This window comes from Nicotiana tomentosiformis, chromosome 7 (genome assembly GCF_000390325.3).
Source record: "Nicotiana tomentosiformis chromosome 7, ASM39032v3, whole genome shotgun sequence".
NCBI lineage: Eukaryota > Viridiplantae > Streptophyta > Magnoliopsida > Solanales > Solanaceae > Nicotiana > Nicotiana tomentosiformis.
Genome location: NC_090818.1, coordinates 131,090,194 through 131,117,531, shown reverse-complemented (window position 1 = coordinate 131,117,531; position 27,338 = coordinate 131,090,194). Strand labels below are relative to the sequence as shown.

At 35.6% G+C, this 27,338-nt stretch overlaps 2 protein-coding genes across 8 annotated transcripts in view; one reads left to right on the top strand and one right to left on the bottom strand.

Moving 5' to 3' along the window:
* Positions 1 to 15,265, top strand: part of LOC104112429 (uncharacterized) — a 29,261-nt gene extending 13,996 nt beyond the window's left edge. For 2 of the 6 annotated variants that reach the window (XM_009622352.4, XM_009622351.4), the window contains exons 11-18: positions 2,931 to 3,122; positions 6,722 to 6,822; positions 6,977 to 7,055; positions 9,496 to 9,645; positions 13,251 to 13,379; positions 14,003 to 14,173; positions 14,678 to 14,737; positions 14,819 to 15,265. In XM_009622352.4, coding sequence (XP_009620647.1) covers positions 2,931 to 3,122; positions 6,722 to 6,822; positions 6,977 to 7,055; positions 9,496 to 9,645; positions 13,251 to 13,379; positions 14,003 to 14,173; positions 14,678 to 14,737; positions 14,819 to 14,923 — 987 coding nt within the window. In that variant the 3' untranslated portion in view covers positions 14,924 to 15,265. Of the gene's footprint in view, positions 1 to 2,930; positions 3,123 to 6,687; positions 6,824 to 6,976; positions 7,056 to 9,495; positions 9,646 to 13,224; positions 13,380 to 14,002; positions 14,174 to 14,677; positions 14,738 to 14,818 lie in introns of those variants that run through there. The other 4 variants (XR_011409281.1, XM_009622353.4, XM_070179775.1 and 1 more) reach the window with 4 other exon arrangements.
* On the bottom strand, positions 13,869 to 26,900 carry LOC104112427 (protein trichome birefringence-like 8). 2 transcript variants are annotated; one of them, XM_033660319.2, is made up of 4 exons: positions 26,422 to 26,900; positions 16,225 to 16,614; positions 15,432 to 15,590; positions 13,869 to 15,306 (listed from the first exon to the last, which is right to left on the bottom strand). In XM_033660319.2, exons 1-4 carry the CDS (start codon positions 26,850 to 26,852, stop codon positions 14,973 to 14,975), a joined length of 1,314 nt encoding a protein of 437 aa, XP_033516210.1. In that variant the 5' UTR covers positions 26,853 to 26,900; the 3' UTR covers positions 13,869 to 14,972. The 2 variants fall into 2 exon arrangements, with proteins under 2 accessions (XP_033516210.1, XP_009620645.1); XM_009622350.4 differs by lacking the exon at positions 26,422 to 26,900 and adding an exon at positions 19,875 to 20,573.
* Between the last annotated feature and the right edge of the window lie 438 nt (positions 26,901 to 27,338).

The following is a 27,338-nucleotide window of genomic DNA, read 5'->3' as shown; positions in this document are numbered from 1 at the left end:
CTTCATTGGACATGACATTGTCTGTTGCACACCGAACCAGTTGAAGACTTCCCATAACAATCGTGTAGCCATCTGACAACGCAATAAGAGGTGATCAAAGTCTCTGCCTGAATGTTTGCACCTAAAGCACCAGCAATGTAATCCTACTCTTTATTAAACTCTCAGCTTTCTAAGTTTCCCCCCTCGCTGCCAACCAAGCGAAGAAGCATATCTTTTTTGGTGCCCTAGAAATCCAAACTGAAATATACAGGAAGCTCGACTCCTCCCTCACCAGAAGCTTGTGGTATTATGAGTTTATTGAGAACACTCCACTCCTCACCCATGGGGAATGGGGGTGACATTTAGTTTGTAGAGTATACCTCAGGTCCCAGGGATCTCCATGTTCTTGAGTCCCTCTGGATTTGTTGCGCCATCATCTCTTTCTGTTTTAGAAATGTATTGGGGAAAGCAATCCTTAACATGCTCTCAACACACCCCTTTAACTTTCATTTCTAGACCTTCTACAAGCCTAGGTAACATTTGTTAGCTAAATATCATTTGGCCTGAATTGGAACTCTCGTGGAACTTGGATCAACAACTGAATTTACAATTTCGGATAGTGACATGAAGTGAAATTGCCGTGCCAATCTAGGGTTGAGATCTATCAAAATGCTAATGATGGAATGTATCTGAATTTTGTGCAGTCAGTATGTGGCAGAACGATAACCTTCATTTCACTACTTTCCAGGACCTCAGCAGTCAGCGGAGAAGTAACATGTGTGCTAGACTGCTAGTGGCTAATCAATTCCTGCTCTAATATGGTTATCTCTTCCTTATATTTCTAAGTTATAGCGAGATGGTATCTCAATCTTTAATTGTATGGTTGAGTTGTCAGACCGCTTCCTTAAAATTTAAACCTTTCTCTATTTACTTAATACACCCCCTTAAAGTGCGGGTCGAATTTTTTCCATAGACCAACATGTGGAACTATTTGATGTCAAATGGCAGTGACTCGAATTTAGGATCTCTGTCTTCTTTGATACTTTTAATGTGCTCCCTCTCAATCGAAAAAGTTCAAGCCTTAAAAAAGGGAACATTATTATTTATTTACATTTGTCCACAACATTTTCCCAAAAAGCAAACTGAAAGAAAAAAGAAACTAAATAGAACACAAAAGGAATGCAGAATAAAAGCCTGTTGATGAAGTGGCTTTGGAGGTTTACCAGGGAGGATCAAGGGAGGTCTGGGGGTCAGGAACTTGAGAATGCAGAATAAAAGCCTGTTGATGAAGTGGCTTTGGAGGTTTACCAGGGAGGATCAAGCTTTGTGGAACAAGGTAATAAAGGCTAAATATGAAAAGGAAGGATTCTGGATGACTAAGCAGGTAAACAATGCTTATGGTACCAGCTTGTGGAGAACAATAAGGAATCTGTGGACAAATTTTGCTGACAAGCTTCAATTCAACGTAAGAGATGGAAGGAAAACTCTTTTTTGGGAAGATAACTGGTTAGGATTTGGTTGTCTTATGAATCTTTTTCCAGACATTTATGCCCTGAATCAACAACATAGAGCTACAGTACATGAACTTCGGGGTACACATACATGGAATCTCACCTTCAGAAGACCTTTACATGATTGGGAGTAACCCAGAATTACAGATTTCTTTAACAATCTGGAGCTATGTAATAGACTCCATGAGGGAGATGATACGCTTAGTTGGAGCAAAAACAGCAGTGGGGTGTACACAGTCAGCTCAGCCTACAAGTACCTAAACCAAGATAGTGGACAAGTCAATCTATGGCCTTGGAAACACATATGGAAGGTCAAGATACCATACAAAGTGGCATGTTTTTCTTGGCTGGTAGTTAGAGAAGCAGTTTTAACACATGATAACCTGAGGAGAAGGGGAATGTCAATATGCTCGAGGTGTTACTTATGTGGCCAAGAGGTAGAGACAATCAGCCATTTGTTTCTACATTGTAGAGTGACTAGTCAGTTGTGGGACTTATTCATCAACCTCAGAAGCATTAGATGGTCAATGCCAGGAAGAACATCTGAACTATTGTCAAGCTGGAATGAAGGGGGGAAGTGCACTGCTTCCAACAAAGACAGATGGAAAATTGTCCCTGCAACTATTTGGTGGACAATATGGAAGGAGAGGAACGCAAGATGTTTTGAGGATTCAACTAGTTCTATTCAGAAAATCAAGATGAATTGTATTCTTCTTTTTTGTTTTTGGTGTAAAGCAGAATATAGTGACGACTTAGAGTCAATTCTACAGGTCCTAGATTCCTTGTAAGAAGAGCAATGAGTGTAATAGGGAGCTTGTAGGCTTTTGTAAACTCTTTCTTTTGGCTTCCAGCACTTCCCTTGTGCTGAAGATTGATTAATACAAATATACATGTTACATTGTCAAAAAAAAACAAAAATAGAACACAAAAGGAATGTGCAACCTCTGATTATTCAAAATTAGTATTACTCTTGATTAGGAGGATAAAGTAGTTGAGGATTTCATTGGTACCTTTTACTTGTTGGGTTTGGATAATTTTCTTTGGATAGAAGACACATACCTTTATGTGTGAAAGAGAAGGAAGGGAGCGAGACCTTGCTCTTCAATTGGTTTCCCCAGGCTTTATTATTCAAATGAAGTTTTTTTTGGCTCTAACTTTCTTTAGTTGGTTCGTTCTCCCTGTGTTATCTTGCAACCAAACCAAAGTAATCGTGCAGCTCATTTCATTTCCTTTTTCTTTTTATTTTTTAAACAAAGTGTAAAAGGCAATCAGCTTCTTTCATTGATTATATTTTTGTATCAATTCCTATTTCTGGCATAAAATCTGACTTATAAAAGTGCTTCACCTTGATTCCAATGGCACATTGTAAGGTGCCTCTTTCCTCTGTCTTAAGGATTAAATTATGGATCTGAAGATACAGTTTTTGACATTTCATTTTAGGCACTGGAGAGTGTCGAAGAGGCTTTGGTAAGGCTAGAGGTATTGCTTCAGGAGCTGCATATGTCAAGCACTAGTTCACAGAAGGAGCACTTGAAAGCTGCCTGTTCTGACCTTGAACGGATACGAAGACTTAAAAAAGAGGCTGAATTTCTTGAAGTTTCGTTTAGGACGAAGGCAGCTTTCTTACAGCAGGTATCTTCTGCTGTTCATTTCAAAAAGAAGAAAGTCTTATCAAGTTTTTGCCATCTCAGATTTGTCCTGCTCAGTCCTGACATTTTGATAAAATTGCATCAATTCTCTTAGATTCAACCATTGGATATCTTATATTGGTGTTGCGCCGGAGGATTTGGGGGGGGGGGGGTTACGTTTATTTCCATCTTTTTTACTTTCCCTTTTTATGGACGTGGGACAGGGATTACAGCTGGGTATTTTTAGTTCCTTTCCCATACAATTCTTCCTTTTCCTCCTTTTTTTTTAAAAAATGTTTTTTTAGTTCTTCCTTTAATGAATAGTTGTTGCTGGGGAAGAATGAGATGAGGACTTAAACTGAAAAGAAAAGAAAATTCTTTTCTGTTGATTTTTATGTTGGTTATTTTTGGCAGAACATATAGACAGCTCTGTGAAGTATGAACTTGTAAAAACTCTTATTTAGTAGTCATTTGTTTTTATTAAGTTTAAAACATTTGAATCTGATAGCACATCTGAATATTAAGACGTGAATTACGATTAAGAGTCTGTGAATCTGAATGCACATATTTAAGATGTTGTATTAAGATCTGAATACTACATAATTAACACTGTTTGTTTTCTCAACATCTGAATGTATAAAACTTGTCTTTATTTAAAAATTAATAAATATAATATTCAAATACAATACTAGGTAATTTAATACTATATCAACAAAATATTTAAAAAAAAATTATACTATGGTTGGTGGTGGTGATGGCTAGTTGTGGTTGTGGTTGGTGGTAGTGCTGGCTGATGGTAGTGGTTGTGGGTAGTAGCTAGTGGTGATGGTGGATGGCAATCGTAGTTAACAATGGTGGTTGAAGGTGCTAGCTGATAATTATGGTGGATGAATAAAGTGATAGTTAATGGCGGTAGTGACGGATAGCGGTGGTTGACAATATATAATGGTGTTGATGGTGGTGATTGTCAATAGTGATTGATGACTATTATATAATGATGATTGATGCGATTATTGTAAAGGAGAAGCCTAGATGCCCCGGTTAGGAGGTGCGAGCGGTTGACCTTGACGGGTATGAGAAGAGGTAGAGGGTGGCCTAAGAAGTATTGGGGAGAGGTGATCAGGCAGGACATGGCACGACTCCAACTTACCGAGGTCATGGCCCTTGATAGGAAGGTGTGGAGGGCGAGCATTAAGGTTGAAGATTAGTAGGTAGTTGAGCGTTTTTCTACTCCGTTCTGTGTGTAAGGCTATTCGGTTCGTGTCGTGTTTTAGTATGCTAGTGGTACATGTTGTGCTCGTACTATTTTCCTAGGACCTTGTCACTGCACCGATTATTGATATTGCTTTTCCAGGTATTTTTTGATTCTTAGCTCGCTGGTACTATCTTTCTAGTTATGTTGTTGTTACTATTCTATTGTCGCTTTTCATCTTCTTGTGCCGAGGGTCTATCGCAAACAGTCTTTCTACCCCCAGGGTAGGGGTAAGGTCTGCGTACGCACTACCCTTCCCAGACCCTACTTGTGGGATTATACTTGGTTGTTGTTGTTGTTGATGATGTGATTATTGTAAAGGTGGCTAGTGGTGGCGATGGCTCACTATGGTTATTGGCGGCGGTAATGGTTGTGGCTGAGGATGGTGGTGGTGAGTGGTAGGTAGTGAAAGTTGATAATGGTGGGTGGGAGAGGCGGTTAGTGGTGAAAGTGGATGGAGTAGTGGTGAAATGTCAATCTTTGCATATTTCTTTGAATGAGTAGCATCTTTTTTTTGAGGAGGACTTTGAATGAGTAGCATCTTAATGATATTAAGACTTTGTCATAGGTCGTAATCATTAAAACCCATTAAGTAGTTGTAAAATAAGAAAAACAAATGCACTTAATGACTGAAATATTAAGACCTTCATTAAGTGCAAAACAATGAGGCCTTAGACACCTTAACTACAGTTCCGACCTATTGAACACCTTATGCTGTCGAAATTGTGTCTATTGAACACGGCTCAGTGACATGGCAGATCGTGCGTCTACCGCCCAGACTTGAGCGTGTTTTGCTGGTAATATTAACTTCTGACCAACTCTTTATCCAGATTCCAGCCATCATTTTTTCCAACATGATACTGCCAATGCAGTGCTGGTTCTAGTTGTCATTTTTGGTTTCTCAGCAGAAATAAGAATGAAGATAGAAATCCTTATGATAATCAAATTACTTCCTCCATAAACAGATATCATGAAGTTCAGAAAGTGGACCCATCAACACCAGATAGTCGATGGTTTAACTCTGAATGAAATACCAAATATAAATCCATCAACTCCCTAGACTTGGTACGACAATGTAGACTGGAATTCCTATAGCAATCAGAGCAATACTGGTGGGGGTGGTTTGAGGAGGACTTTAGTTCATATCCTGATCTGTCTGAAACTGCTCGCCGGAATTTTTACCATTTTTGTGAAAATATATTCTGCCGTGGGAAAAGCAAAAGGGAAAAATGGGGGAACTGGGGAGACTTTTGGGGTGTGAAAGAGATTAAGAGTCTGGAAAGATTCTTTCAACAGAATCGGATAAATGAACTTTCACCGGGATTCTTCTTTTCCAGTTCCTGGTACCCTTTTTTTTCCTTTTACTTTGTTTGTTTTCTTCTTGCTGACGTGTCTTTTCTTCATTGGTCTTATTTGCCACGTCAGCAGCGAGTAACATTTATGCCCTTTAGTTTATTTGGAACTGCCAAATATGAGTCCAATAGGCACATTTCGGCAACATAAGGTGTTCAATAAGTCAGTCCTTTAGTTAAGGTGTCTAAATGAAAATTTACCGTCTATGTATTCTGTCATTTTTCCCCCTTGTATCAGTTTTTGCATACACTTTTCTTTGGAGATACATAATGGGTAGATGAGAAATATATTTGGTGTTATATTTCTGATAGAAAGGTCCAGCTTTTATAGTAAAAGAAGCATGAATGCCTTCTTGTCCACTCTAAATATACCTAGCTCATTCGACGGGGGTCGGCACCTCAAGAAGGCCAACATCATTACTTACAAATTAGCTTTGAGAGCCCTTGGCTTGGCATGGCAAGTCAATCCTTTTCATTAGTAAACCTTGACATTATTGCAAAGACACCAGAAGATAAGAGAGCATACAATTGAGTAGGTGCCCACAAAAGGTGAACATGTAGTCACCAAATTGTCTTTCCGACTAAATACTTTAAGTAATATATGAAGTTTCAGATCTTTGGAAAGCTTTTTTTAGCTGCTGGTATTTGAACTTTGAAGTACTCATTGAGTTTAACATAATTGTTGTTAAGTTCCAACCTTGTTATTTTGACCAATAAAGACATTCTTTACTGCATAATAGGGATAAGAAAACCAAATTTATGCCTTGTGGAGCACAAAATGGCGAATTCTTTCCATGGTAATCCATATAATCATCTTCAAGTTGCTCGTCTTGCATGTATAAGGCAGTTAAACCAACCTTTGCATCATTTAGAGTTTTTTGGCCAAATAATGTGCCGTAGTGAACAAAACTCTGCATTCTCTTTATTTAAAAAAACAAAAAATTGTTTTTCTGAACTGGGATTAGTTCTTGTTTCTTGTTTGGGTATATGTATGATTAGGAGGATGGTGCTACTATGTCTACACCATCAAGCAGTGATGAGCAGAAGTTCTCTAGACGCAAGGACAGCAATGATGGTCATAATAGGAGTGGGAACAACAGGTAACCGGCAACTCTTTGCTTATTTTGGGGTGAAGAGTAAAGGCCAAGCATGCCCCTTAGTACCAATGTTATGTATCATTGAACTGTTCTGCTAATTTCCACACGCATACACCCACACATATATAATTTTGTTATTGTGGATTCTTGTTGCTAGGATACAGGGATTATGGAGCTTCATAGGACGTCGGCCTAGCAAATCATTAGACCAGACATCATCAACTGCTAATGATATTGTATACCTTTGAACTGACTCTATGCTTACCATTTATTGCAAAGGGGATTGGTTAGATTTTTTTAAATGATTTATTCTTCTTTTGTAAAAGTAAAAGACGTACCTGCTTTGAAAACAAAATAAAAAAGGGACGTACCTGCTTCCTTTTTTCTCTTCTCTAATTTCTCTGCCACTGCACGTTCTTTGCATAAAATGTTTCTTATATGCCTAAGTTCTTCCTGCAATTTTTTGTTGTGTGTGTGTGTGTGTGAGAGAGAGAGAGAGAGAGATATTTTAGTCCTTTCCTTTGCTCTGTCCGTAAGAGAACCGAATTTGTACTTTTTCTTAAATATACCTTTTTCAATAACTTTACACCTTGAATTCATACTTTGGAGAGCGAGAATATTTAGTACCTATCTTTGCTCTATTTATTGAACAACCAAGCTTGAGCTTATTCTAAAGTAATACCATTCATTGATTATCTGTGTTACTTTTACACTTCGATTTTATACTATGAAGTGGTATCTCCTCCCCCCTTTGCACACAACTTCGAATCTTTGAGATGGGTCAAAAACTATTATTACTTCTGCTATTACTCTAGCTTTTGCTCTAGATTGCTAAAGAGGTGGAAAAAGTTATGGAAAGCAGATGGAGGATCAGATACATCACAACACCTTTCGGATGTGGCTTATGGAGGAGTATTATGAAGGGATGGGAAGAATTCAATGGAAATATTTCTTTTAGGTTTGGGGATCGAAGCAGGATTAGTTTTTGGGCGCATAAGTGGTGTGGGGAGAACGAGTTGAGGGAAGCCTTCCCTAACATACATAGAGGGATGGCAGTCCAACAAATTTGTAGATCTCATGAGGGGCTAGTTCATTGGGATTTGAGATTCAGGAGGAACCTATAAGATTAGGAGTTGGGAGAATATCACAACTTGGTTGAGATATTGTATGGGTTGGATACATCGACCAATATTGCGGATGTATCAAGATGGCGAGAGGGTAGAGATAGATTATTCATTGTCAAATCTTATTATAAGAGGCTGTTAGGGAGAGAGGAATGTATCTTCCCTCATTGCTCTATTTGGATTCCTAGAGCATCGAGGAAGTGTTTCTTTGTGTAGTTGGCGGCGAGGGGAGTGATTTTGGCAGCAGAAAATTTGAAGAGGCGGATGGCCTATGTTAGTTGGTGTTTCATGTGCAAACGCTCATGTGAAGATGTAGACCATCTCCTATTGCATTGTCAAGTGGCAAATCGTTTGTGGAGGGTGGTCCTTAATTTGTTTGGATACAATGGGTGATGCCGGGCAACGAGGCGTTGCATAGTTGGGCCCCTTAACGATACTGTGGGTTATTTGGAAAGAAAGATATAGGAGGGCTTTTGAAGGGGTAGAACAAGATTTGTAAAGATGCAAAGTAGTTTTTTGTTCCTAGTTTCTTTTTGGTCTACTCATGATGTCCCTATTTGTATAGAGGATTAGGTTTGTTTTGTTGAGAACTATATTTTGGTGTAGGTTCTCTTCCTTTTGTTATACGGCTTGTATACGGGGTTTTTCCCAATTGTTAATAAAATTATTTATCTTATCCAAAAAAAAAAAGAATTCTTACTTTGAACTCTCAAATAATGCAAAGTTAAGGTATGCACCCAAGGGTATGATCTAGCAATCAATTAAGTGGGTGCAAACTTTGAAGACCTGGGGGTTAAATCCTAGCAGAGAAAAAAATTACTAGGTGATTTCTTTCCATCTATGTAAGCCTTGATGGACAGAGTGACCGGGCACCTATGCTTGTGGGAGGCAGTGGTTGTAATAATTGAGGTGCGTGCAAGTTGACTGGGACACCACTTTATAAAGACAAATAATGCAAAGTTAAGATATGTGCTCAAATGCTTGTTAACCATTAGTGATAGATTAGCTCATTAGTCATGGCCAGTTCTGCCTTTTGGTTATATATTACATGTCTTGTTTCAGTAGTTTGAGAAGCTGTAATTACTTGTTTTTGGTTTCTGTTTGGTGAACAAATTATGCAGGGAGGCAAACTTGGTTTAGTGCATGAATGGGTGGGTTAGAACCTCAGTCTGTTTAAAAGATATAGCGTATTGCTCAAACTATTGACTAGGCAAATATTTTCGCAATTGGAAACTTTCACGTAACTCATCCTTACGATTTCTCATTCGAGAAATTGAAGCACGGATCACCAAGAACCATTGTAATTTTTTAGAAAGCAAGTAATAACATAGTTTAGTCAAGAGTTGTCAAACAAGTAGCAAACATTGCTTTTTTATGATTCTGTTCTCCTGAGACTAGTTGCACATTTATGCAATTGCTTCTGTGCCACTGTTACAATGCTTTTTCCTTCTTAGACTGGTTACACATTTATGGAATTCTTCTATAAGTCAAATTTCTGTAAACAAATATGCTTTCTTCTTCCCAGTCACTGAGAATCATTCTTTAAGTGCAGGGTGATGATGGCTCTGAACAGCCATTAGAGAGTACAGGCGTTGTGGATTCAAAGTCAAATGAAGTTCGAAGGTTTGAACTACTAAGGAGTGAGCTAATGGAACTCGAGAAGCGGGTTCAAAGAAGTGCTGATCAATATGAATATGATGAGGTATTTTCTAACTGCTGTAGACGGCCTTTTTATTTCTGCTTTCTTTTTGTCTCTTTCATATTGTGAAGTTTGTTAATGTCTATTGGGGCTCCACTCTTTTATCTTCAGCATAAACTTATAGGCTAGTATCATGACAGCTGACTGATTGATGATGATACATTCCTATTCCTGTTAATTGACGTATATCTGTCCACTTCATTCTTCTTGTTGAAAATGGTTTATCTTGCTTGTGAAAGCAGTAAAATATTTTCATGATAAAATGGGTTTTTTGGTCTTTATTCTTTATTTTTCTGTCTGTTTGTAACTACTGCTTTGACGATACGTGAATGATGGAAAAATTCTGATCATCTTATTTAGTGCTAAATAATATGATGGCCTATTTCGCCAGGCATGGACCTTTTGTCAATATCAATTCCCATAAAGGAGATAAATAAGCTCTTATGTAAGAGGTTCAACTTCCAATTCTTTTATAATTTGGAGAATACTTCCATGCTAGATGCGTATAAGATGTAGGTGGAGTTTGGCACTATCTATTTTATGCTTTATGTAAAATCTTATAGTTTGTGCTCATCTTTTATTAGAGTTCCACACTCGTCAAGTGTATTGGTTGCACTTTCCTTATGTAGTCTTGGACATTTCTCACCTCATGAGTTAGGTTCCGGGTTGAGCTAGTCTCGGTGTTCATTTTTTATATGGTTTCAAAGCCAAGCCCATCACTGATTTCCTGCTACTCAATGTTGGACTATCCATTTTATTTTACTCCACGCAACAGTTATCCAGCCTTGGACGTGGAAGGAGGGGGGGTATTCCTGTTTATCGACTTCTAGCCATGTGGGAAAGAAAGAATCATCTATACTCAGCTACAAAATTTATTTTGTACACGGAGGAAGGTTCTGTTTTTCTCTTAATGGGAGTTTTTGGTGTTGCTTTATATGGTTCTAATGAACCAACATTAAACACATTACATCACTTGTATGCTTTTGTTAGAGTCCCACATTACTCAAGTATATGAACTGTAGTTTCCTACTTTCCTTATATGGTTTTGGCTAGCTTTTGGGGTTGAGTTAAGCTCAGAGTCATTTGCTTAACATCTTTTAGTTAGTTGTGTCCATAAGACAGTTTTGTGATGTTAATATATACAAATATCTGATCTGTGCAGTTCTTTTTGTCATTTAAAAGGATGTCAACCAAAATTTGAAATACGAGTCAGGATGGTTATCCATTATCTAACAATAATCTGAATATTCCTACTGATTAATAAAAGATATTAACAGTTGAAAGATATTGGCTGCATACACATGCGGCCCCTTAAACTTGTTCGGATTTTTCATTTAGACTCCTGAACTAAGGGTTGTACCTATTGAACACTTGAACTCGAGCCAAACTGTGTCTATTAAGCACGAACTGCTGACATGGCATGGTGTGTGTTTCACACTCAAAGTTGCGCGGGTGAATAGATCAGAATTTGACACAAATCAGAACTCACTTCCCCAATTACAACTCCATCTTCCTAAGTCATACCACTGCACCATCACCGAAATCTTATTTCAGCCGTCAACTTCGCCGCACCATGACCCAATATCACCCTGTCAGCTTCAAATGACCCTCAATGTAGAGGCAAAGTATTATCAGAACTGAGAATCTGAAAAAGGAGAGACAAAAAAAGAGAGGAAGAAAATAGAAAAAGGTTTTGGCCGGAAATTGATCGGAATTCAATCAACATACAAGAACATCAACAATATGACCATAACAAAAATTTAACAGTAAAAGAGGAAGATATTAGGATTTCTTGTATTTTGCTACTTTTCTGGCTAAGACCAGACTTTCACCCCTCCCTCCAAGACCATCAAACAATGTCATCATTGCCAAGATCTTCATCTTTTCTGTGTTACCTATTAAAACAAAAGTACAGTCTCTTCCAACAACGGTAAGTGCTGCAACTGTAAGTGCAGCAACAGTAAGTGCCGGCTTACACTCGGTTCCTCCGTCTCCGTAAAAACGTCCACTGGTTCTTGTCGGTTCCTCCATCTCCAGCCTTCTCCGCCAATCAGATTTTTCAGAATCCCTCCTAAATTCAGCCCCTGCCGCTGGTCTTCTTTTCTCTGTGTTAGCCAAAAAAAAGAACTAAAGAAGAATTGATGTCATCCACCATTACCGCCATCACCGCAGCTTTCCACCACCACCACAAAATTGTCATTATCCACCACCTTCGGAAACCCACAAAATCGTGCCTACCTCTGAGTACCCACGCCATCAAACACAATTAAAGAATCAAGAAAATCCTAAAGTTCTCTCTTCGAGAAGGAGATTTGTCCGGTTAGTTGAGAAGGGGAGGAGTGAGAACAGAAGGGGGAATGGGATGGAAGGAACTGTTGTCAGGTCCTTGTTTTCCAAACATGTCTATTTCTCATTGGTTACATTTTCCAGGTCAAACGTATGTGGCTCACGCGTTTAGAGGTTTTGGCTTACTGTAAAATGTGTTCAATAGACACATTTTTAACATACGTCAAGTGTTCAATAGGTACAACTTTTAGTTCAAGTGCCTAAATGAAAAACCCGGACAAGTTTATGGGGCCGCATACGTGTTCAGCCAAGGATATTTGTGGTTTTTGAAGGACCTGTTGTAGATGTAAATTGTATATGTATAATCACTCCTCTAAAGTTTGAAACTTTATGACAAAACAAAGCAAAAATAAACTCTTTTTTTTTTTTGGAGAATGTCAACAATATTATATAACATCAGCACAAATAAGGTGCTGGAAATCATATGTACATTACATAATAAAAAAGTAGGTCCTTGTTCTTCTTACAGGGCTTCTACGATATCTAGCAGCATATCAACATCTTCTACCAATTCTTCTTTACACCAAAAATGAACAAAAGTAGACATTTCATTTTTATTTTTGCACGTTGCTGGATCTTTCTTCAAAGTATCTTATGTTTCTTTCCCTCCACCATATGCAGCAGGAATGCTGTTCCACCATTTTCTCTGCCTAACTGGACCTCCAACATTGTTCCAACAATCTAACATATCTCCGGTAGACTTGGGCATAATTTCAACAAAAAATTGTCATAGCAGATCAGTGACTGTACAGTGTAAAAAGAGATGATTAGTTCTCTCTGCTTCCTTATCAAAAATAACACCTTGAGCAGTTCATTCCCCTTCTCAACATGCATCAAGTAATCTTGAGTTAGGCATGCTTCCTTTGCAACTAATCAAGAGTCTGGACAAGATCTGTCCATATTGCATTATAGACAGATTTATTGAAGTTTTTCTTTGCGCGAAGTCTGGAGATAGTTATGCAAGACGTCAGGTGTTTGACCGACAGCCTTCCATCTGTCCCCTTCATTCCCTTTCTTGACCTCTTCTTGAACTTGTGTACAAGAAAAATCAGATGCAGGGGTCCTCTTATCTAACTTAGTTATAGATACTGCTTCTAGCACCTCCAGCTCGCAGTCTAGGCCATTCATGACCCAGCTTCATTTATCTTAAGTTCATTTTCAATATATTGCCATTTTTCCAGACAGTGATGTTTCTGAGCTTCATGGTCTGTTTATATATCCCTGAAAATTTATCAGATTGTTGTCGATGCATTCTACTCTAGGAGGAAATTCAGAAGGCAGACTGCACTTCCACATATGCTGCAGGAGCTGAAAGTACTCAATTGGTTCCTCAGAAGAAAAAGGAGAGTGTTATCGAGAAGTCATTAGACAAGCTGAAAGAAACAAGCACGGTATTATGCTCTGGATCTATTTTCTGCTGTTTCACTTGGTGCTTCATATGTCATCTGAATAGAAACCTAATGTGGTTTTCCTTTGCTATGTGACCTCATTTTCGTTGAATTACCTTTGAGAAAATTCCATGGGAATGGGATAGATCTATGGCACATTTAATTAGCCTTTAACTCCACCAATTGTCTAAAGAAAGAAAACTTCCATGAATTGGGCCTTAGTGGTCGCATTCGGTTCGGGATACTCCACTGGTCTTAGTACTATTATATAATTGTTTACTTTTTTATTAACTATTCTTCTTCTTTTTGCTAGTGCTATTTATTAATGTCTATACTCGTTTTCTTCTTTCTTTTTCATAATACTTTTGTGTGTTTCAATTGTCTGCCTCCATATGGTCCACCTTCCTGTGTCTTTTTGTTTACTTGGAGGTAAAAGAGTTCTCATAAGCATTCAAAGTAGAGTTTGGAACTTAGAGCGTATGCATACACATGTTTTTCATGTTTAACTATTCTGTTAGGAAACCATGACTTCAGCACATTATCTTCTGGAACAGTTAAATAGTAAGAATTCGTAGTTGTCTATTAAGTGACTATCAGATAGAGTAATAAGCATTTTCCATGTCCAGGATGTTTGGCAAGGAACTCAGCTTCTTGCTATTGATGTTGCTGCTGCTTTAGGGCTACTTCGGAGGTCCTTAGTAGGGGATGAGTTGACAGAAAAAGAGAAGCAAGCATTGCGGAGAACTTTAACTGACTTGGCATCAGTGGTACCAATTGGATTTCTGATGCTTCTCCCTGTAAGTAGTTCTATTCCATTGCTCCTTATCAGGCAAAATTTTTAAAGCACTGGCTGATTAGGCAACAGTAGTTCATGTTCCAATAAAGATTGAAATTCTGCTTATTTTTTTCTTCCTATTTCTCAAGTTATTTCACTGTCATGCATGTCCAAGATCTGTATGTGAAATAAGGAGGATATTAGTATTTGAAACCGAAGACAGGACCTTTAACTGGCATTAAGTACCCGTTGATTATTCCTAGTGTCATGGTTTTCGAGCTTGGGTAATGCATTACTAAGTGTAGTGATGCTATTAAGAACGATAATTGCATAGTTGTTGATGCTCTACTGATCTAGTTCTGAGGTCATTTTCTGTATTATGTCTGTCAGCTGAGTTGCAATTAGAAAAATAGTCCACTTGAACAAGCGCTCTCTCTCTCTTGCTACATGATTGCAGCACTTCACGTCTTTACTACTCGTGGAGCTTGATCTAGTGCAAGCTGACATGGGGTAATTTTTCTTGCAGGTTACAGCAGTTGGGCACGCTGCTATGCTGGCTGCAATTCAGAGATATGTGCCATCTCTGGTGTGTATTTGATCATGAATTTCCTGTCAATTTGATTGAGCCTATCTGCTGTGTTAACTGGTTGATTTCTCTTCTTGGCAGATACCTTCTACATACGGACCAGAGAGATTGGACCTCCTAAGGCAGCTTGAGAAAGTCAAGGAAATGGAAACTGAGGTGAATCCAACTGAAAAGACTGATGAATAGCCCAGATCAAAGCATATGAAAACAGAATCATTTTGTGCTACCATCAAATTCATTTCGACTTGGTTCTAAATCCATTCAACAGTAGATGGGCGTAAAGAAGTTCATTCCAAGTGTCTGGCACTCCCGGTAGGCACCAGTGGCTGCAGTCTTGTGGTGCACCCGCCGGGGTGCCGGGTTCACGATGTTCTGAGGGGTGACCATCTTTCCTGAACTCACTTAGATATGTAACGTTTAGGAAAGTTATATTTCTTCTTGTACTTTCCATTTGCTTGACTACCTCAGAAATGAATATATTGTTGATTGGCTCTCTCTCGAGCTTGGTATAGTCCGTTTCTGGTGCTATATTTGTGTGACAATGGCCACCTTCATTCCACGCTCCATCCCTGCAAACCAATTTCAACAAATTTCCTTCAACCACAACGCCACATAGTACCGATCAGTGGAGCAAAAATAGTGGTTATTGCCGTGTACTTGTGTTGCAACAGATTAGTTCCTACAAAGTACTTGCCTGTAGTGTACTGGTGAAAAACTGCGGAAGAAGATGTGACTCTTTTCAGCCTTGGTATTTTGAATCAGCCAGGAGGCCCAAGTATTCAAGGATCTTTGAAAGGCTTCCGCAACGTTCATGGTCATGTTCACCGTTGTTCCTTCTTGGAAATGGATGCCCCTGCAATACGAACCATCTTATTTTAAGGTTATCTTGATCTGATATGAAAATGAGAAGCTTGGCAACAGCATAAAGGAAAGATAAGTGCAACAAAGCTAGGTTTGACGATCAATGGAACCACAAGTGAGGCTAGTGGACCCCTCTCTCTCATACACACACATGCATATCAGGTCAACTCCACCCCAAAATCATCTCTACTCGAGCCATGGCTAGCCATCGTAGTAGCAAATATATGTATTACTAAGCTTACTCTAAGCTCGTGGTAGTTCCAATCCTTTATACGTAGTAATGCCGACTCATGGGCTTCATGCTATGGTAGCCTAACCATCAAGTTGAAGTCGCGGCCTACAAGAGCGCTTATTAACAGTAAGAGTTGATCACAGTAAGAAAGTTAAATCTCACCTAATTCGATTGCACAAAAAGAGAATTCTATGTCGCTTTTGGCCTTACTTTCATAGAGCTTACTTAAGTTAGAATGACCATTCGCCTGAAGTATCCTCTAATTACTCTCCTCTAGTGAGCTTGTTTTTTCGCCTTTCTGCTAATTGTTTCACAACCTTAAGTCAGGAACTGAAGAACTCGGTGATGACAAAAATGAAAATGCTTAGGAGTTTGGGATGTTTTGAATTCGTACATCTTAACAGTCTTGTCTTCATTCCACCAATGTCCAGCATTGAATATAATGATATCTGCTTCAACCCACTTAGTGAAATACCAGTGTAACTTATCTAGCCGGATCACTCCTCGCACTTCTTTCAATGCATTCGCCGGAGGTCGATCAACGACTACTAGGAAAGGCACCCTGTAATATTCGACAGTGAGGTTGTACTCATGAAAATGCATAGAGAGAAAACCTCTGTGTTTGGTAATGGGGTTTCCTGATTCTTCATATATGGTGGAGAGGTTAGATACTCCTTGTGCTAGCATGCATATCATAGACTCCCACTGGTTTCTTCCAATGGAATCTCCAGCAAAAACTATTCGACCATTCCGACTCCGTTCTAGGAAATCCTTTGCATTGAACCTGCAACATTCAGTGTTACTAACAAACTTAAAAACCAAAAATGGAAACAAAAAATATTCTTAGTGAAATTTTAATAGTCTTTTTTTATTTTTAAGGTTGAACATTAAACGATCCTCTTAACTAGGAAATGGCATGGAAGAGAAATATAACTACTAAATAGTTTTCAATTGGGTTCGTCAGAAAACATGTTCCTCCGATGAACAATGAGCTCTATTACTAACGAAGGAGTTATATCTTCAATATCATGTCTAAAATTCCCACGATATTGGTTAATATTAATGGGGAAAAACTTCTGGACTACACAAGTGAAGTATAGTTACTGCTAAAAGTCAAGAAAATCTTCAAAAGTATCATGTAAAATATTCTTAAAGATTATGTCATTGTTGAAGGTCAAGAAAATGGTGAGAATTATAGTGTAGAGTATTCTTAATAAACCAGTTAATTTTCCATACCTTTTTGTATATATAGTGGACACAAAAGATATAAAAATTTAAAATAATAAAATTTAGATTTAAAATAAAGATATAATTGTAAGACATAAATGATTACAAAATAGAAATAGAAATACAAATTAAAGCATCACATACTTTCTCTTAGAGATTTATAATTAACGGCCCTCTTAATTGGGGAAGTTAAGTTAACATTCATTTCATAGTGAAAAGTGTAATATAAATTGTCTAGCATCCCTTCCTATTTAAAGGTTGTTCATGAACAATAGTATTAGTGATTTTATTTAGAGTTAACGTTTTTCAATATTGGAGAGTCTAAGTCCCCCCCGCCTTCCATTCCTGTATGATTAGTATACATAGATGGCACTTATCATTGTAAATAGAATTAGTAGTAAGTATATTAATAGGTTCTTGGAATTTAAAAAAAAAAAGGTAAATGAAAAAAATAAAATGAGTACAAATTTAAGTCATACTGGTTAAATAATGTGCTACGTGGAGATCGAAACCAAAAGCAAAGGAATTATCAATCACTTTTAAATAAAAAAAAACAAAGACCAAATATTGTGTTCATTATATCTTGAAAGCGCAGTAATTAATATAAAAAAAAATGAAAATTCGGTTCGGAGAAATTTATAGACAGTTAGATACAATGAATTATGAAATATACCATCATATTATTGTTTCAAAGATAATATTAGTTATTGCGGTAGTATTTATAAGTAATTATATCTTGAGATTTTGAAAGTTAGAAGAAATGGTAAACGAAAAATGAGGGGGAAAAAACACATACAGGGAAAATAAGTTCGTCGGTTAAAAATAAAATATGTATCGCCTTAACATTTTCACTCACCGAAAAAAATGAAAACTAAAGATAAGTATAAAATGGAAATAGTAATTATTGGGAGAAGGGAAAAAATCACCGCCACTATTTAAATAGCGTAGAACCTGTGAAAAGCAAAAACTGTCATCGGATACTACTTTGACAGATTTTTTTTCTTGGAATATTATCCATGTACTTAAATGACACCTACAAAAATCAAAAGACAAAAAAATAATAGGAAAAAAAGAAAAGAAAATAGGGATCAATCCTCCAACACATACCAGACTTATTCCATATTGGAGATTGGAGATTTTTCATATATCAAAACTTGTTAAGGGACAACATATTGGAGATAAATTCATTAAACATAATGCAAAATGATTAGTAAATGAAAATTTAAGGCAAATATGAAAAGCTCTTTTAGTTGTCATATCAACATTCAAGAAGCAGAAATTTCTAACCATTGTGTTGTGATGAGGCATTAGATCTCATATACAACTGCCAGAAGCCAGTTAAAATTTGGTAATTGGTTTCTCTTGGGACTAAACGGTTGTGTTTATTTAATAGTAATAACTTTTGCACTTATTTTCATTGAATGTCCCCGAAGGGACGTGATTTTTGGATTTCTTAGATAATTGAAATTAAAAGAATAAGTGGAAAAATATAAAAAATAGAGAAAAAAGATAAATAACTTTCTTGGCATATGAGAGGTGTCAAGCCATCTACTTTAGTCCCTCAATTATATTTATAGAATTATATTTATAGATTTGTCGTATTAATTAGGAATTTAATAGGAAACTATCCTTAATCCATGTAATCAAAATCTCCCATACAAGGGGTCTTCTTGTATTAAACCACTAATTTGAAAGCTTCTTTCTTTGTTCTCCTTTCGGACATACTAATTCCAAGTTTAGGAATCAAATCCTTCTTTTCCAACTTTCCAGCATTGTGAGAAAAAAGAGAAGACAGAAAAAAAATATAAAAGGCAAGAAAGATAAGGACAATAATGAGTCCATCTTGACCTGCCTAATAAAGCGCTTGCTGATTTGTATAGTTCAAAAGGAAAAAAATAAAATAAAAAAAATAAATCTAAAAGCACGGCAAAGTGTAAAGATTTCTATGTCCTATTGTCTATATCGATACAAGCGTTTAATCCAAATTTATTGGTAATGGAGGCAGACCAAATGTTTTATATATATATAAGAAGATTATTTTCCTTTTTTAAGATTACTGCGTAAAGATTTTTTACACTATCAACGTATTTAACATTTATAGAAGATTACTTTCCCTTTTAAGATTATCAATCTAAAAATTAAAAATGAAAAGAGTTTCTACATTATCAGTATATTTTAATTTATTACAGTAGATCATCCATTTTTATCAAGTTATAAATTAATTCTTAAATTAATGTATCTCATACATAACGTATTTTATAAATATATTTTGTACACTAGTAAGCTCATATATATATCCATTTGGCAATGATCTTAATATACTAAAATTGCATCACTGCTTTGATTAAATTATTTGAAGAAAACTAAATCATCACGAAAAGACATAGCAAGGAGTAAAGTTGACGAGTTGATCGTAATCATAAAGCTACAACTTTTTCACACCTCATGATTTCAACAACATGAAGGCACTATCTTGAAAGAAAGAACGCCACGCTTTGTGAATTAGCCATTTGTTGCATGATCGTACATTGACATAACTAAAGGCTTCTTTTTACAATTTGTTACCCTTTCAATTTTCCCAAATAAAAGAAGAAATATTTAGTTTTTTTTTTATATTAATTAAAACCATTTTTCAAAATTCAAGAAGTTTATGATGCGAGAGAGAAGACAAAAAAGGTGAAAAAAAAACACAAATTATGGGAAACAATTTAATGAGTCAAAACAAATATAAAAAATATGGAGACATGCAATAGTAATTAACGTACATACCATGTATGTTAAAAAACATACATATCAAAGAATAAAACAATCACTTACTTTGTAAGATCACAACCTTGAGGTTGCCATCGCCACTTTCGGTAATCTAAATCCCGGCGACCACTTTCTCGGCATCGAAAACCGGGATCCAAGAATGGACAATTCTCAGTATATTGATCAACAACATAACTTTCATCCCAAATCCACTTTCCATAAGAGTAATCACAAGTTTTTGAAGAAATTTCAGAAGTTTTTGGTAATATTTTGGACAAAAAACCAATGCCAAGAAGATATTGAGGCTGAAGCGGGCTTAGTATATTGTAGAAAAGAATAAAAGAGAAAAGTAAAAAGAGAAAAAATAATAATGCATAAGAGAAATCTTTGTTTGCAAGCTTTAAGGGGAAATAGAAGAAGACGAATAAATTGTTTGTTGTGGTTGGTTGTTTTTGGTTTTGTTGTTCACGAGAAACTGGCTGGAGATCCATAAGGAGAGAGAGAAAATTAAAAAGTATGTTTTGTTTGAAGAATTCCTAGGGTTCTCAAAGCAATAAAAGGAGAATGAGTGGTGAGGGGCAATATAAGAAATATTTATTTATGTTTTAAATTAATTGGAAACATAGATATCTTACATTATTTCTCTCCCTCCACCCCCTACTTTTTTCTGTTGTAATATTTTAATTAATTTTTTCATTTAGTATTTTTATGTAATTGAAATTTCAAGTGACATGATTCCTTCTTCCGAAGCTAAAGTTGAATGATCGAAGTCTCTTTAGGTTCAGTCGAAGAGATCGAAGCGAAGTCATCAATTCAACCATTAGAATGAAACAATTTCATATTTAAATCTGTATGTGGTATTTCATGGTTTGCGTGTTATTCTATAATTTTAATTTAACGCAATATCACCACTTGACATCTGGCATTTTATTTTCAACACGTGATTTAATTAATATTCATTTAATCTACATCATTAGTAATGCTTATTTGTGCATTGTTGAATATTGCACCTCCATTTACTTATTTTCTTCATGGTAAGTTGCTATTTACTGTTTCTTTAACATGAATGCACTACAATAATTTTTTTTTTATATATCAATCATTATCATCAGACTATAAAAGTGTTATAAAGAGAAATTAACTGTCAATCTTAGCATTAACCTTATAACACACATTATTTGGAGTCAAGAGATAATAAAACATCATATTTTTCTTAAGATTATACTTTTACTTTACCTGATCTCACTTAGTTAATATAAGCGAAAGTATATAGGCTAACCTGTTTCATGTCTAACATCAATCTTTTATCTGCCTGTATATGCAATTCAAAGATAGATGATACATAGATAGCCTACATAAATTTATCCACATATTCAAACCAAGATCAAGTGATATATGTACGAATATCACCATTTGCAACCTGAACATCAATGATTTCATATAAAGCATGTCAACTATTCACTTGATGATCATAGTTTTTTCGTAACACATCTTGTGCCGATCCCCAACTTTAGCCATACACGATTTCAAATTCAAACTCAAAAAAGTTAGTTTACTTATTTATTACATGTACGAATATCGCCATTTGACCCAACCAACATCAATGATTTCATATAAAGCATGCCAACTATTCATTTGATGATCATAGTTTTTTCGTAACACATCTTGTGCCGATCCCCAACTTTAGCATTACATGATTTCAAATTCAAACTCAAAAAAGTTAGTATACTTATTTATTACATGTACTAATATCACCATTTGACCCAACTTGAACATTAATGATTTCATATAATATATGTTAACTATTCACTTGATGATCTTAGTTTTTTCTTAATACAACTTGTGCCGATCCCCAACTTTAGCATTATATGATTCCAAATTCAAACTCAAAAAAGTTAGTATACTTATTTATTACATGTACGAATATCACCATTTGACCCAACCTGAACATCAATGATTTCATATAAAACATGTCAACTATTCACTTGATGATCTTACTTTTTCGTAACACAACTTGTGCCGATCTCCAACTTTAGCATTACATGATTTCAAATTCAAACTCAAAAAAGTTAGTATACTTATTTATTACATGTACGAATATTACCATTTGACCCAACATGAACATCAATGATTTCATATAAAACATGTCAACTATTCACTTGATGATCTTAGTTTTTTCGTAACACAACTTGTGCCGATCCCCAACTTTTGCATTATATGATTTCAAATTCAAACTCAAAAAAGTTAGTATACTTATTTATTACATGTACGAATATCACCATTTAACCCAACCTGAACATCAATGATTTCATATAAAACATGTCAACTATTCACTTGATGATTTTAGTTTTTTCGTAACACAACTTGTGCCGATCCCCAACTTTAGCATTACATGATTTCAAATTCAAACTCAAAAAAGTTAGTTTACTTATTTATTACAAGTACGAATATCACCATTTGACCCAACCTGAACATCAATGATTTCATATAAAACATGTTAACTATTCACTTGATGATCTTAGTTTTTTCGTAACACAACTTGTGCCGATCCCCAACTTTAGCATTACATGATTTTAAATTCAAACTCAAAAAAGTTAGTATACTTATTTATTACAAGTACGAATATCACCTTTTGACCCAACCGAACATCAATGATTTCATATAAAACATGTTAACTATTCACTTGATGATCTTAGTTTTTTCGTAATACAACTTGTGCTGATCCCCAACTTTAGCATTACATGATTTCAAATTCAAACTCAAAAAAGTTAGTATACTTATTTATTACATGTACAAATATTACCATTTGACCCAACCTAAACATCAATGATTTCATATTAAACATGTCAACTATTCACTTGATAATCTTAGTTTTTTCGTAACACAACTTGTGCTGATCCCCAACTTTAGCATTACATGATTTCAAATTCAAATTCAAAAAAATGGTATTTATCTTAATATAGTGATCTTATCCACATTGATATACATTATTTAATAAAAAAATTATATTTCAATTCGAATTTCTATTAATTTATATTTCAAAAAACAATTATCCTAATTATTATTCTTAATTTAAAATCCATGTTAAATGGCTATTGGAATAATCCACGATTCCTTAGCAGGTGAAACTTTATTTCAATATGGCTTCACCTTGAGTTTTTTTTACATCTCTACGCTAAGGTTTTGAATTTTGAATACTTTTTATATGTAGATTTTTTGTTCTTTAATAAATTATATATAAATTAATTAATTGTTATTACAGAATATAGTAGATATATTGTCCTATATAATTTAAACAAAACTAAAATATAAGATAATATTTATATATGTATAAAATATTCGTTTTCCCGATCTCAATATTAATATGATCTCATTAATATTGTTATTAAATATATATTTTAATTATTATTTCAAATTTATGTTCGCACAATTTGTCAACATTAATATGACTTCATTATTCTTATTATTAGAATAGTCAAATGATTCTTTAGCAGGTAAAACTTTATTTCAATATAACTCATTTTGAATTTATTTATATCCCAATGATAAGGTTTTGAATTTTGAATACTTTTATATATAGATTTTCTATTCTTTAACAAATTGAATATTAAATTAATTAATTAATTAATTGTTATTATAGAATATTATAGATATTTTCCTATAAAATTAAAGAAATTAAAATATAAGAAATATTTATTTATGTATCAAATATTTATTAAATCACTATCCATTGAAAGAAAGAACGCCACGCTTTGTGAATTAGCCATTTGTTGCATGATCGTACATTGACATAACTTCTAAGGAAACTAGAGGCTTCTTTTTACAATTCGTTACCCTTTCAATTTTCAATACTTTTATAGTTAAAAAGCAAACAAGTAAAAGAGGACATATTTAGTTTCTTTTTTTGACATTAATTAAAATCATTTCTCGAAATTTAAGAAGTTTAGAATGCGAGAGAGAAGATAAAAAAGGTGGAAAAACACAAATTATGGGGAACAATTTAATGAAGCAAAAAAAATATAAAACAAAATGGAGACATGCAATAGTAATGTCACGACCCAACTGGAGGGTCATGACTAGCACCCGGGCCATACTTGCCGAGCACCAACGTACATTTTATCTAACCTTCCTTATTATCTTTAAGGGCCGACAAGACCAATATAAATGGTAGACATGGATCATGAACATCCAACAATGAAAGATAATGTCATGAACATACGTAACATGGGACGACAAGACTGTCAAGAAACTATATATAAGGTACGAGCTACCATGGTGCCATGAAAGACTATACAACAAAAATCAGCCGACAAGGCATTCCAAACCATACATGAGTCGACACCTGTCTATGAGCCTCTAAAAGAACATAAGTGCTACAACATTGCCGGAACAGGGCCCCGACATACCCATAATGTCTATAACAAAAATGCATACCAAGACCACGGCAAGTCCGGAGAAAGGATCTTGCCAATAACGCTGAACCGGATAGCCTACTGTGATGGGGGAGCTGCGTCTACCCGTCTATCAGGACCTGCAGCACGACATGCAGCGTCCACAAATAAAAAGGACGTCAGTACGAATAAAGTACTGAGTATGTAAGGCAGAATAGCATAAGTAAGAACAATAATGTAAACAGTGATAGGGAATATACAACCTGTGACATCTGGGTACCTCTGAGGGCTACTGACATGAAATACATGATACATACATATATATATACATAAACTTTTAAAACATATGCCTTTGTGGGCATCATCATCATCATATCATACCCGGCCGTAATAGGCTCGGTAAAACGTACCCGGCCATCATAGGGCTCGGTAGAATCGTACCCGGCCACGTGGAGCTCGGTAAAACCCAACTGATCAGTGGTTGCACAATAGGTGCCATACCCGGCCAACTATAGCGCGGCTCGGTAGAGTAAAATAGATACATATATATGATGCATGCTGGACTCATTGGAATCACATTTTGAACCTTTCGGAGTGACGTAAGGTCGGTATCCTTCGTACACGTTATTAGGATTAACTCTTCATCAAGAATCTTATAAGAATCAGGAACTACCAACAACATTGATAATATAAGAATAAGAGAAGTAACATCAATATCAATCGTTTCATAAGAAGGGCAGCAATGTAAGTACTGCTAGCTTCTAAGAGTAGAGTATCTTTGGGAGCTCGTTCATTACATTATGTACAATCGGAGTCGTGCAAAAGAATGAAGGGGATAGCCTCACATACCTTGTATATACTGCCCAACCTCAAGCTATGCAAATGTCACGACTCCTTAGTCTACAATAAAAGAAATGACACTATCATTATCGTTTAAGCGTCGTAACTATTATGTATCGACCGCAACCTATTTTACGATGAAACGGACAGCAACCTCCCCTATTTATATGACTTCACACAAGTCAATACAACCACCAAACAGCCCAAACAACATCATTAATAATCATATTGAGCCTCCAAAACAGTCCACCAACTAACAACATTACTACCAAGCCTTTCGATATATATTTCACAAGTTCTAGCATCAACGACTTAGCCACAACTTGGATAATCTTAAATATATATAGAGTAAGAGGCTCCTTACCTTTAAACAGAAAGAACAACTCCAATTTGACCTTAATTTTCCACGAAATATCCCTTCAATTCTGCCACAAGAACAAGGAAGCGAAACTAGCAATTAATTCGGGTTTTTCGGCACTAGAATTACTTTAGAAGACTTGAAATCACCTAGGGTTGATATTAAAAACTTGAAGGTGTATTTACAGAACATAAAGCACTTAAAACAACCTCCCACACGAGCTGGAACAACACAAAAATCAGCAACAACAAGAAGAACAAGAAACTTACTAGCACCACGGGATTCCCGACATTTGATTTGTGTTGTTTGCCCTTTGTTTGGGTCTTGGATCATGAGAGAACCTTGAGAAAATGTTTTTAGGGTTATAAGGTCTGAATATACTGAAAAATAATGACTTAAAACGGGGTTTAGTTATCTTATATATGTCCAAATGTCTTAAACCGCCTTTGTGGGCCCCATAGAGAGCAGCTTGGCGCACTCTCGCGAAAACGCGAATATCTCTCTATTCCGAGATCGTATCGACGAACGGTTTAATAAGTTGGAAACTAGACTCATAGATCTTCAATTTGATAGGTAGATCACCCCATAATTCCAAGCACATTGGGAGAAAAATGCAGTAACATTTGACCTAATGTTTAAGTAAAATTATAAACCTAAGTTGCGACAACTTTTATCGACTTTTGTTTCATAACTCGCTTGACTTCAAGACTTATGATGCGGATATTATATGATTCAAATACATTAAAACAAGACCTCTTGGGACAATTAATCACCTCTAGTGTTACCCGAAAATACAGGTTACAACATCCTTGATTAGCTTAACTTCAAATACTTGTTAACCACTCTTATACACCCTTGTATCGTTTAAGACCAATAGGATTAACTTATTATCATCTCAAAGATAATCTCTTCTTGGATTTACGTCGACTAACTTACGGCGTGATCTATGATATGCGAATTTGGGTTGTAACAAGTAATTAACCATACATGTTAAAAAACATACATAAATAAAACAATCACTTACTTTGGAAGATCACAACCTTGAGGTTGCCATCGCCACTTCCGGTAATCTAAATCCCGGCGACCACTTTCTTGGCATCGAAAACCGAGATCCAAGAACGGACAATATTCAGTATATTGATCAATAACATAATTTTCATCCCAAACCCACTTTCCATAAGAGAAATCACAAGCTTTTGAAGAATTTTCAGAAGTTTTTGGTGATATTTTGGATAAAAAACTAATGCCAAGAAGATATTGAGGCTGAAGTGGGCTTAGTATATTGTAGAAAAGAATAGAAGAGAAGAGTAAAAAGAGAAAAAATAATAGTGCATGAGAGAAATCTTTGTTTGCAAATTTTAAGGGGAAACAGAAGACGAGTATATTGTTTGTTGTGGTTGGTTGTTTTTGATTTTGTTGTTGTTGCTGTTCATGAAAAACTTGCTGGAGATCCATAAGAAAAGGAGAAAATTAAAAGGTATGTTTTGTTTGAAGAATTCTTGGGATTCTCAAAAGCAACAAAAGTAGAACGAGTGGTGAGGGGATATCAGGAAGGTTTAAAGATTTTTCATGGAAATTAATTGAAGTAAACAACTTGTTTGTATGGTTGTTACTAATTGCATGTGTCGTACTATTACTTTAAATATAATATTTATTTTGATTATTATTTAAATTTTATTATATCGTACCATTATATTCGTCGTTACATAATGATGAAAAGTGTCATTTTATATGTGACGACTAATTTGGTATGGTCGCATCGTTACCTTGCTATTTTCTCTCATCTTGTACTTATTATTAAATAATTTTATTTTATTCTTTACCCTACTTTTTTATATAATAATTTTACCTCGTATCCTACTTTATTTTTGTAATACTATAAGTTTATTTTTCATATTGTTGGTATATGACACATAGAACGACGACGAACGATACAATCTA